This window comes from Phlebotomus papatasi, chromosome 2, assembly GCF_024763615.1.
Source record: "Phlebotomus papatasi isolate M1 chromosome 2, Ppap_2.1, whole genome shotgun sequence".
NCBI classification, from domain to species: domain Eukaryota; kingdom Metazoa; phylum Arthropoda; class Insecta; order Diptera; family Psychodidae; genus Phlebotomus; species Phlebotomus papatasi.
In genome coordinates, this window is record NC_077223.1 from 75,965,283 (window position 1) to 75,976,990 (window position 11,708).

The 11,708-nt window shown below is 34.1% G+C and overlaps 3 protein-coding genes across 3 annotated transcripts; 2 read left to right on the forward strand and 1 right to left on the reverse strand.

Moving 5' to 3' along the window:
* Positions 1-30: 30 nt before the first annotated feature.
* LOC129804423 (dynein light chain Tctex-type 5-like) lies at positions 31-715 on the forward strand. Its single transcript, XM_055851687.1, has 2 exons — positions 31-123; positions 184-715. Exons 1-2 carry the CDS (start codon positions 77-79, stop codon positions 665-667), a joined length of 531 nt encoding a protein of 176 aa, XP_055707662.1. The 5' UTR covers positions 31-76; the 3' UTR covers positions 668-715.
* Positions 613-6,156, reverse strand: LOC129804418 (proto-oncogene serine/threonine-protein kinase mos). Its single transcript, XM_055851681.1, has 3 exons — positions 5,907-6,156; positions 1,632-1,747; positions 613-1,570 (listed from the first exon to the last, which is right to left on the reverse strand). Exons 1-3 carry the CDS (start codon positions 6,073-6,075, stop codon positions 701-703), a joined length of 1,155 nt encoding a protein of 384 aa, XP_055707656.1. The 5' UTR covers positions 6,076-6,156; the 3' UTR covers positions 613-700.
* On the forward strand, positions 1,899-5,907 carry LOC129804421 (uncharacterized). Its single transcript, XM_055851686.1, has 2 exons — positions 1,899-2,138; positions 5,558-5,907. The coding sequence occupies exons 1-2, from the start codon at positions 1,926-1,928 to the stop codon at positions 5,897-5,899; spliced, it is 555 nt and encodes a 184-aa protein (XP_055707661.1). The 5' UTR covers positions 1,899-1,925; the 3' UTR covers positions 5,900-5,907.
* Positions 6,157-11,708: the final 5,552 nt, after the last annotated feature.

Genomic DNA, 11,708 nt, shown 5'->3' on the forward strand with positions numbered 1-11,708 from the left:
TTGTGTTTATTGTGGGCCCGGGTGGATTATAATATATTGCAAGGAAATTAACTATAGTGAGGATATTCTGTTGAAAATGATGAGACGACCAAGTTTGCGACCTCCTTCACGGAGCCCTTCCAGGTAAGAGATTTTAGTTTTTGTTTTAGTGTTTCAGGAATATGGGATTTATAACGATTTCAGGAGGCAATCTATGGTCAAACAAGCTGCCCATCACAATAGTTTGTACACGAGTTCTTTGGTTTTTGGTTTGGCCACACAGAAATCTCGCCGGAGGGATATTACTTTTGATTCCAATGATTTTTGCGATGGGAAATTGCGTTTCTATCGAACTCCAAGAATTGTCATGGATCAGCTAAAGACTTTGATGAATCGGATATTTGAGAGTCGAACGGAGCCTGAATCGGAGTACAGGAAGTACAATCCGAAGAAATGTAAGATTCTCTGTCAACTTCTGGCCCAGGACATTAAGAAGGCGGCCAAAGGACTCTACATGAGACGCTACAGAATCGTCACAATAGTAAGTATCATTCCTAAGCTTCAACAGGGTGTTACTTGTGCCATGATGTTCTTCCAAGATCCCAAAATGGATCTTTTCTCCAGTCACAAATATGAGACACCAACGTACTTTATTCTCGGAACAGTGTACATGATTTACAAGGATTGAGTAGAATTGAGATTTAGAAAAAAATACAAGGGGTTAGTTTTGAATGTTTTTGATGATTTTATGAAGCTGATTGAGGATTTGAGAAGCTCCTGGACGAAGATTAGGGTCCTCTTGCCAGCAACTCTGGAACAAATTGCAGTAGTTTTCATTTTTTGGCCATTTGCTGGGCTTGAAGATATTTTTCCAGTGGATTTTCTTTCTCATTTCGGTGATTTCTTCATGATTTTCAATTCTGGCTTCTTTGAGGAGGGCATTGAGGGATCTAGAAGGCTTCCTGCTTCCTCGTTCTGCAGAATTTCCTGCATTTATATTCACAGTTGTTTCGCTCTTAATTTCTCGTGGAGAGATTGAACGCTGACTCCTGAAGCTTCTTATTTCTAGAGAATCTCCATCCAGGAGAATTTTGGGAATTTTAGGAGAATCAATTTCCTGGCAAGTATCTGGCCTCAATCCCTCTCGAACCACTCGATAAATAATTATATCATTCCCATAGATTTCTTCATAGGGGACTTTGTGATTCTCAATTTGCCACATGGTTACTCCAAAGCTGAAGATGTCAGCTTTTGGAGTCAAAGGAGCTTTTCTAAGAGCTTCAGGAGCCATATATCTGATTGTCCCTCGACAATCACTGGGATTCTCATTTCCAATAGAAGAACTACCAAAATCGCACAATTTAGCCAGATATCCTTCTTTCTCATGCGACAGAGTTATTAAAATATTTTGTGGCTTAATGTCCCCATGAATTACTCCCCGGAAGTGGCAGTAATTCAATCCAGAAGCCACTTGGGAAAGAATTTCAAGGGCATGACGAATCCCAAGATTGAGAGTGTTTAGAATTGATTGGAGATTATCTCCAGGAATCCTCTCCATTATCACAAGACCATGATTCGTGTCTGAAACAATCTAGAAAAATAAGCGAAGTTTGAAGCACGGAACCGTGTTAAGAAAAATCCCTCATTAAAACCTTAAAAATCCTTATGATATTGGGATGCTTCCATCCGAGAATATGTCCTTCATTGTTCAGAGACACCCGACAGTGTTCATGACGCAAGTGGACAACTTTAACAGCTACTCTCTTGCCTGGAAAACAAGCTGATGATTAGCGGAATAAATTTAATGCCTATAGCCATTTAATAGCGGATACATAAATGGGTATTTTTCTGCTTGAAAACCCTCATGGTACAAGAGATAATTTTCCAAATAAATTTTTCATTCAGTTGAAAAGAACGATTCTGATCAAAATATTGTGGTTACAGAAATGAAATTTACCACATTTATAGGCCTAATTTGCCTTTTGGGATGCTACCAGTGTCTGAGAAATTTCAAAATTGTCCAGGAGAATGTGAAAGTTGATATCAAGGCTCCGGATATTATTGAGAATGCGGAAATTTTCATCAGGAAACTCAATAGAACTTTCGACGGATTGAATTCAACGGCAACTTTTAAAGTCGATCTCAATGATAGCATTTACGTAAGTTTAATAAACCCAATTTGTTAGAAATAGGGAGAGAGGGGCAATTTCATATAGATCGCGTTTTTAGTATAAATTACTTCGGACAAATGGGCCTAAATCTCCATGTTACTAAAGTACCTAAATGTACTAAATTTCGGCCAGCTTGCAATTTAAACCACTTTTTTGCTCCTCGAATTTCCATAATTTTTTTTTTCATTATACAATGAATACAAAGAAAAGTGACACTTTTGCGAACAAATGATGTGAAAAAGACTGGAAGAATTCCGGAAAGGCAAGCCACTGTTGAGAATCAAGGTGGCCGAAATATTAACCAAAGTCATGTATTTTTATTCATTTTCAAATGTATTAAGAATAATTTTAGAGAAAAAAGACGATAAACTATCTATAAGATTTCAAGCAACACTCTTCAGAAAGAAGTAAAAAAATCAAACAGCATCAAAAATATTACATTTCATACTTAAGATTTTGGTGCTTGGATGCAGCTATGCCGAAATTTGGTACACTCGACGATCTTGATAATTTGATTAATAAAACCTTGATAATGGTATATTTTTTGACTATATGATCTTCAGTGACCCTAGCTAGCTTTTCAAGGAGAATATTTTAGTGAAGGAGGTACGTTATCCTATGCAATCCTTACCGTGAATTTGAACGGTATTTAAGGATTTATAAAATGAAAATGCTCTAATTTTTTATGGCGCTATAAGAAAGGGGCTGAGCTCAGGGGGGTGATATGCGTGACCGACTTCTTTAAGCCTTGTTCCCATGTCGAATTTCAGCTTTCTACAAGGGGTAACTCATATTGAGAAACCCTCGTCAATTGTCCGAGAAATGCTTCGCGAAACCAGAGAAACCCAATGTCTGCATCGAGAAACCCACTCTTTGCATCGCGAAACCCGAGAAACCCAATGTCTGCATCGCGAAACCCGAGAAACCCAAGAATTGCATCGCGAAACCCGAGAAACCAATTTCTGCATCGTGAAACCCGAGAAACCAGAAACCCTTGTCAGAAAAAATGGGAATGAATGACCCCTTGGCTTTCTACCTCTGGGCAGAAAGGAGGTATAAGGTAAAATGCTCTCATTTTATATGGGGACTACCAGAAATCAGGGTGGTCGGAGGAGGTGATATTCATGGATAAAAAGTTTAAGTCATACACTGACCTTATACGGAATTTCATCAAGATCGCTGTAACCGTTCTTGCGTATTATCCAAACATCGATTTTTCGGAAGGATAAAAACTATTTTACAAGAAATCCCAGCGTTTATTGTCCTGGGTCCCGGTCCCGGTCCCGGATTTTTTTAAATCTTCAGTACCTACAAAATCTACTTAGTTGCATTTCTGGAGAAAGATGGATCAACGCCCATATGGCCCATATCGTTTTGACCACTCTCCCTTCTGAGAAATAATTTCTCTGCTCTAGAACTTTTCCCTCATGGTTTAGATAGAACATTGGTTCCAGAATAAAAAAAAGTACCTATATTAATGAGACCGGGGTACATTTAGCCAGCAAAAATGTGAGAAAAATCAATTTGTATTTGAAAAGTATACTATTTTCTAATAACTGGTAACCCTGATAACTAAAGAAAGCAAAAAGATTTTTAAATTAATTGTTTGAATGGTTTGAATGTTACAGTGTCGGCTAATAATTTTCTGACAAAGATAATATTCGAAAATTAATGCTTTTATGAAACTGCCTTATCATCCCCTAATTCTTTATACTTATATCCAAGGATATTGCACAGATTTTAATTAATTTCATTTACTAACAGTGCTATCACACTAGGATTTTTCACGTTCTAATTTTAAATTCAATTGAACCAATTGAGCATTAAGATTTCTAGATTTTACTTGAAAATTCTCACAGCCAGGACACATTTTGCAAGAAATTTGCTTAATTTTAAATAGTGCCGCGAGATTTTTGATTGTGAATGACTCCGGGAAAAATGTGATAGTACTTAAAATGTCTTATAAGTCATTTATCTGTTATGCAGAAGGATCACTAAGGCCGGAAGAAAGAGTGCTTAGCAAAGGGCTCATGCAGTCATGCAGCGACTCTCATACAGTCTTATTGAAAATCTGCATGAACATGAAGTCGTCCCAACTCCCAACTGAAATTTTCGTAACATAACAATTTCCTTCGAATGTCTTTGGAGGAACTTAATGAATTACTCCCGATACTTAAGCTTCACTTCATGCAAGTTTATCACTAAAACACTGTACTTATCTTATATTTTCGCCTCAAATAATATTAATTACGAGTAAATAAATTTAATAAGAACAATTTTCTTCAAAAGACTACTTGTTTAATTGCAATAAAATTGAAATTATTGAGCAATTTTAATTTGCTGAATTCATATTTATTTGAGCAACCACATGCTATTTTAACATATTTAAATAGGGTTTTCTGGACCAAGTATTAGTTTTTATTAATAAATAAGTGAAGATCTATCAATTGAATTGGTTTTTAGTGCAAAATAACGCATAGGAATAATTCATCTGAAAATTAAATTGAATTTACAAATTGAAAAAATCCTAGTGTGATATCACGATAGGAGGGGAAGTTGAAATTAAAAAATGCTATATGAAATTGTCTCACTCTCTCCAAGGGAAGATTGGGGAAAATTAGTCACGGATGGTATTAGATGTTCGGATGTTACAGTTGCCTTACAAGGAATACAGTAGACTCTCTCTCAATCGGGAATATGGGGCGGAATGTCATCCGGTATAGCGATAGAATTGAGCGTCAAAACCTTTGTAAATTCCACAAAAAGCGCTGAATTATAAAGGATCACGATAAAATAGGAAGAACTACAGCGAATTTGAGCGAATTAGTACTGTACAGTAGACTCTCCCTAATTCGGCTCTTTTAAGATCGGGATACTTTTTAATTCGGGCAGCAGTTATATTTGAAAAAAAGTTTGTCGACATTTTTCAAGTTTGATCTTGGTAATTGAATGAAGGAAATAAATGCTTAAATTTGCATTGATTTGCCTTAAGTTATGATGTGATATTGCATTATTAAGGAATTTTTATGACATTTACAATGAATATGAGTAAATAAATTTTAACGAGTGTGAAGATCAATAAAAAAAAGTCGTTGCATTTCAAAAACTTTGTCGCCCGAATTTCTCTCTAATTCGGGTGACATTTCGGTCCCAAATGCCCGAATTTGAGAGAATCTACTGTTTTGAGGAAAGCATAATTTTATCAAAGTAAACACCTTCCTTCCTATTCTTTAAAAGCTTGTAAAAACTGCTCTCTCTTGGAGTTCGAGCAGTTAATATTAATGAACCTGATACTAGCTTTTTTTTGTGAATTATATGTAATGAAAAATTTCATTTGTTGACTAATTTGGCCCTAGTCTCCCGTATTATTAAAAACCCAAAAAAAAAACCACTTACAATCTATTTAGATATCGGCAAAAAGCTTCGAGAAACGTGGAAATCGCTACCATCCAAGTATAATGGACACTAAATTGGATTTCTGTGCATTCCTCAAGAATCCAGCAAAGCATAGCCTCGTCCTGGCCCTTTTCTATCCCACTGTTATAGAGCATGGAAACTTTCCCCGCAAATGTCCCATTCCTGCTGGCTACTACTACATCTACAACTTCAATGTGAATGAAGAAGCTTTTCCACCCTATTTCCCCATCGATTCCCGGTGGCGCTTTGTCATGTCTGTCTTTCACCATGAGCGTCCGCTTTTCATCACTACAATTGGCTTTCGCGTGGATCCCAAAAATTTCTGGGATTAAGTCTTACCTCGATAGGTCGCCTTCAGGACAATCCCAAAGCCTCCGCGACCTAATACATCAATCCTCCTGGCACCACGTACACCACAATTGTTCACGAGGAAATTCACTCTCTCAGGAGTGTCCACACACTGAGTGAACTTCTCCGTGTGAGGAGATAGAAATTTGGGTGAAAACATTGCACTCCTTTCACATTTCTAAATAAATTTGATGAAACCCAAAAGCAATGATCTCTCATTTTTTCCGTTAAGCTCCCGAAGATAATAAAAAAAGACCATTTTTGATTTAGTTGACAATCTTTTATTTACAAGATTATTTGTCTTTTACACTATCATTTTGGTATTCTGTCTCAATCTATTTTTATTTATAATGTGTATATTTTGAAGAATATAGCTTTGATTTTATCAATCGGTGGATAGAAATGCAAAACACATTCTTTATTTAAAAATGTGGGGAATTGTTTCTGGCTTTTAAAAATTTCTCACCTCAAGAGAGACTGAGATGCCGGATATATTTTTTTGTTGTGTGTATTTATTTCAATAATAGCGACAAAAAAATTCCCGCAATACAGATCCAGTTGATGCAGTTTTACATATTGAATGCGATAAGAGAAATTGAATTGGATTTATGATGGTTTTACAAAATTGTATTTGGTGATGTGTAGTAAAATTTTTCTTATCATTCTCATTCATCATACAGCCTTCAGAACTTCGGGTTTATCTATATGCCTTAATTTCTCTAAATTCATATTATAGGTAAGATTTTTGGAAAAACTTTGCCTTACGGTGCTACCACACTAGGATTTTCACAATTTAATTTTAAATTCAATTGAGCCAATTGAGCATTAAAAGATTTCTAGAATTAACTTGAAAATTCTCACAGCCAGGACACATTTTGCAAGAAATTTGCTCAATTTTAAATAGTGCCGCAAGATTTTTGATTGTGAATGACTCCAGTAAATGTGTGATAGTACTTAAAATGTCTTATAAGTCATTTATCTGTTATTCAGAAGGATCCCCAAAGCCAGAAGAAAGGATTGTAGGCAAGGTGCTCATGGAGACTCATACAGTCTTGTTTGAAATCTGTATGAAGTCATCCCAAATGCGATTCTTGACACAACAATTTCCTTCACTGAGAGAAATCCGAAAAAGTTAAAATAACATTCCGGAAATGTTAATTTTACCCTGCAGTATTGATTCAAAATCGGTGTAAATATTATGCTTTTTAGGTGTATTAGGGGTTTAAGTTACCCTTTTTCATGTTACTTTTACCCTTAAGAAGGTGTAAAATTAACATTAAAAATTGTTGATATATTTTTACACCTAAAAAGTGTCAAAGTTATGAGGAAAAAAAGTTAATCAAACCCCCGTTTTTTTTCAGTGTTCGAATGGCTTTGCAGGAACTTAGCAAATTACTCCCGATACTGAAGCTTCACTCGCGTACAAGTTTATCACTAAATCACTGTTACATACCTTATATTTTCGCCACAAATAATATTAATTACGAATAAATAAATTTAATAAGAACAATTTGGATAAAAAAGGCTACTTGCTTAACTGCTATCAAATTGAAATTAACGAGCAATTTTAACATTTTAATTTGCTGAATTCAAATTTAATTGAGCAACAACATTTATGCTATTTAGCATGTTTAAACATGTTTTAGTGAGCCAAGTATTAGCTTACATCAATAAATAAGCGAAAATCTATCAATTAAAATGATTTTTAATACAAAATAACGCATAGGAACAATTCATCTGAAAATTAAATTGAATTTACATATCGAAAAAATCCTAGTGTGATAGCACCGTTAGGATTGTATTTTAAGGGCAATGGATCTATTATATTTAAAAATAAATCTGCAAGCTTAACCGCTAGTCTGAAATATCTGCAAAATGGAAGATTCCTCTTTAGAATTTTGTTAAAAATCTTCAAATATTATGTTTGAGAAATTCTTAAGGTGTACAAGACTGAGATGTTCGTTGAAAATAGAACCAGATGCCAGTTGTGTTAATTAAAAGACGGAACATGGGAGTGGGATAAAAAAATAGATGACAGTGAATCAGAGTAAAATCAGCTAACATCTGTTTTTTTCCGATAAAGCAACCATAACACAATATATTTGCATGCTTTGCATGGTTTTTGCAGTACAGTGAAACTGTAATTTTTGCTTTATGGCTTAAGTTAGCCTGCCATTTATTTTTTTTTAAACTTGATATTTTATTGTATACGGTTTCTTAGAAGTAATAATAATTTTATAATAATAATTTGAAGAGGTGGCGACAGTAAAATGCTCACTGTATTTCGTCAATTTACTCATTTTCATTGCAATTCTTACGCAAATTCTCAATTACCGTATTACCTTATCTCATACTCGGTGGTACTAGGTGAAAATAATATAAGAAAATTGAAGAAATAAAACGAAAATGCGATAAACGATGAGCAAAGAAAACTGTACGATTAATTTCTCTTACACTTTTTTTTGCTCACCGTTTGTCGAATTTTCGTTTTATTTCTTCAATTTTTTTTTTTTTAATATTATTTTCACCTAGTGCCACCGAGTATGAGATAAGGTAATACGATAATGCAAAATTTGCGTAACCGTGCTATCATACTAGGATTTTTTCGATATATAAATTCAATTTAATTTTCAGATGAATTGTTCCTATGCGTTATTTTGTATTAAAAATCATTTGACTTGACAGATTTTCGCTTATTTATTGATATAAACTAATACTTGGCCCAACAAAACATGTTTAAATATGCTAAAATAGCATAAATGTGGTTGCTCAATTAAATTTGAATTCAGCAAATTAAAATGTTAAAATTGATCATTAATTTCAACTTTGTTGCAGTTAAACAAGTCGCCTTTTTTATCCAAATTGTTCTTATTAAATTTATTCACTCGTAATTATTATTTGTGGCCAAGAAAATAAAATTAAGAACAGTGATCAGTGATAAACTTGTACGCGAGTGAAGCTTCAGTATCGGGAGTAATTTGTTGGGTTCCTCCAAAGCAATTCGAAGGAAATTGTTGTGTCAAGAAATCTCAGCTTTGATGGCTTCATACAGACTTTAAATGAGATGTATGAGAGTCTTTTCATAAGCCCTTTGCCTAGAATTCTTTCTTCTCACCTCGGTGATTCTTCTGAATAACAGATAAATTACTTATAAGACATTTTAAATAGTATTACACATTTTCTGGAGTCATTCACAATCATAATTCTCGCGGCACTATTTGAAATTGAGCAAATTTCTTGCAAAATGTGTCCTGGCTGTGAGAATTTTCAACTTAATTCTAGAAATCTTTTAATGCTCAATTGGCTCAATTGAATTTAAAATTAAATTGTGAAAATCCTAGTATGATAGCACAGTAAAAATTACAATGAAAATGAGTAAATTAAAAAAATACGGTGAGGCTACGGCGACCATTTTATTGTCAATGTGATTCTGCCCTTAACCCGATTGATGAATTAGTCAAAAGATCGCCGAAATTGGCTTAGAAGTCATACAATTGATTTTATAATAAGAATTACTTATCGATTAAGAATCGGTTCATTGCCGATTAGAACCAATTCTGACTTGTCAGAAATTCCAAGACCTTTCCAACGAGCTCAAACATGAGCCTAATCATTTGATAAATGCACTCTCTTGAGCCTTTTGAACCTTTCACCTTGGAAAAACCGTTATTAGGAATGATTTATTGGGATTTTCGTATCAGAACGAAATGTCTGTGCTCGTAATCTCTAAAACATATTCCAAGAACATGCTTTTAGAAGGGTAGGAGAGGATGGGGAGAAAATGAGGAGTATGTTAATGGTCCAAGGGTTGACTTATGGGATGGATGTTCCCCCGAAATAAATCCAATTCACTGAAATGTCAAAAACAAAACTTGTTCCTTGTGTCACAGACATTTTCGAGATTATGTTTACAAAACACAACGCACAATAACTACTATTGCTATGTAAAAATATGTTTTAACTATTCAGTGAGAGTGATGACTTAAATTTAGGTCTAGTCATCTCACTCGCTCTTATGTTTCGAAAACATGTTTACAAGATCAAAGTTATTGTGCATTGCGTATTATGACCAGCGCACAATAACTTTTGTTTGTAAATATGTTTTCAAAATTTCCTATGAGAATGAGCAAGATGACTAGATCTAGATCTCACTCAATCTCAGTGAAATGTGAAAAACATGTTTACAAAACAAAAGTTATTGTGCGTTAAGCATTATGCCCAACGCACAGTAACTTTTGTTTTGTAAACATGTTTTTGTCATTTCAATGAGAGTAAGTGAGATCTAGATCTAGTTATCTCGCTCGCTCTTATAGAAAATTTTGAAAACATTTTTACAAACAAAAGTTATTGTGCGCTGGGCATTATGTGCAACGCACAGTAACTTTTGTTATGTAAATATGCTTTTGAAACTACCTATAGGAGTGAGCGAGATGACCATATCCAGATCTTACTCACTCTCATTTAAATGTCAAAAACATGTTTAAAAAGCTAAAGCTATCGTGAGCTAGGCATAATGCCCAACGCACAATAACTTTTGTTTAGTAAATATGTTATAGACACTTCAATAAGAATAAGTGAGACCTAGATCTAGTCATCTCGTTCACTCTCATAGAAATTTGGAAAACATGTTTACAATACAAAAGTTATTTGCGTTGAACATTCAGGCTTTTACACATTAGAAGCAATTTTCATCGGAGATTACTTCTATTGAAAGACATTGCCCGTCACAGAATTCTTATAGATATTATAGAATTCTGTGTTGCCCGCATTGCTGCAGGTGAAAACGTCAAAATTCGGTCAAAAGTGAAATTTCTGACGAAAATTGCTCCCAATGTGTAGAGGTCTTTATGCACAGCGCACAATAACTTTTGTTGTTTGTAAATATGTTTTCAAAATTGCATATGGGAGTGAGCGAGATGACTAGGTATAGATCTCGCTCACTTTCACTGAAATAAAAAGTAATTATGCCTTGGACATTATGTGAAACACATACAATAACTTTTATATTGTAAACATGTTTTTGACATTTCAGTGGGAGAGTGACACCTACATTCAGTCATCTCTCTCTCTCTCCTAGTCTTTTTTGAAAACATGTTTACAAAACAAAAGTTATTGTGCGTTGTGCATTACTATTTTTGTATTTAAACGAACCTAGGAAAAATATATTTATAAAAGAAATAGTAGGTGAGATTGTTAAGAATCTCACCTAATATACCCAGCAGACAATAACTTTTGTTTATAAACACGTTTTTAAAATTTCCTATGAGAATGAGAGAGATGACTAAATTTAGATCTCACTCACTCTCATTGAAATGTCAAAAATATGTTTACAAAACAAAAGTTATTGTGCGTTGGGCAATAATTGCCACTATTAACCTTTAAAAAAGATATTTTTGTGTTCTTTTATTTTGATTATGTTTTTCGCAATTGGTGTTCTGCATTTGGCAGATTTTGCAAATCATCATAAATGTCAATGCTTTGGCCCAATTTTCAACTTACATCTGAGTATGTATTTGTATGAAATATTATCGCATTTCAGGTCAAAGTATCAGTGGAAGAAAAAATTGCCAGTGATATTTTGATAATAAAAGTTTTTGCATGATAATAAACCAACACTGATTTGTAATTCACTGTGTAAATATGATAAAAATACACTTTCATAAATCATCATCATTAATGATAATGGAAGAACTTAGCTACCCAGTCAAATGCTAAAGCATTATCAACACTGATCTGTATTGTGGGAATTACAATAATAGAAAAAATATGAATTTAATTGTAGGCCTTACTTAG

Excerpts from the sequence above, each read along its gene's own strand:
- LOC129804423 (XM_055851687.1), top strand. The coding sequence starts at position 77 with ATGATGAGACGACCAAGTTTGCGACCTCCTTCACGGAGCCCTTCCAG. Across the intron at positions 124-183 it reads CCTTCACGGAGCCCTTCCAG|GAGGCAATCTATGGTCAAAC; the intron begins GTAAGAGATTTT and ends TAACGATTTCAG.
- LOC129804418 (XM_055851681.1), bottom strand. The coding sequence starts at position 6,075 with ATGTTTTCACCCAAATTTCTATCTCCTCACACGGAGAAGTTCACTCAG. Across the intron at positions 1,748-5,906 it reads CCTGAAGGCGACCTATCGAG|GCAAGAGAGTAGCTGTTAAA; the intron begins GTAAGACTTAAT and ends CTTGTTTTCCAG. Across the intron at positions 1,571-1,631 it reads ATATCATAAGGATTTTTAAG|ATTGTTTCAGACACGAATCA; the intron begins GTTTTAATGAGG and ends TTATTTTTCTAG.
- LOC129804421 (XM_055851686.1), top strand. The coding sequence starts at position 1,926 with ATGAAATTTACCACATTTATAGGCCTAATTTGCCTTTTGGGATGCTAC. Across the intron at positions 2,139-5,557 it reads ATCTCAATGATAGCATTTAC|ATATCGGCAAAAAGCTTCGA; the intron begins GTAAGTTTAATA and ends CAATCTATTTAG.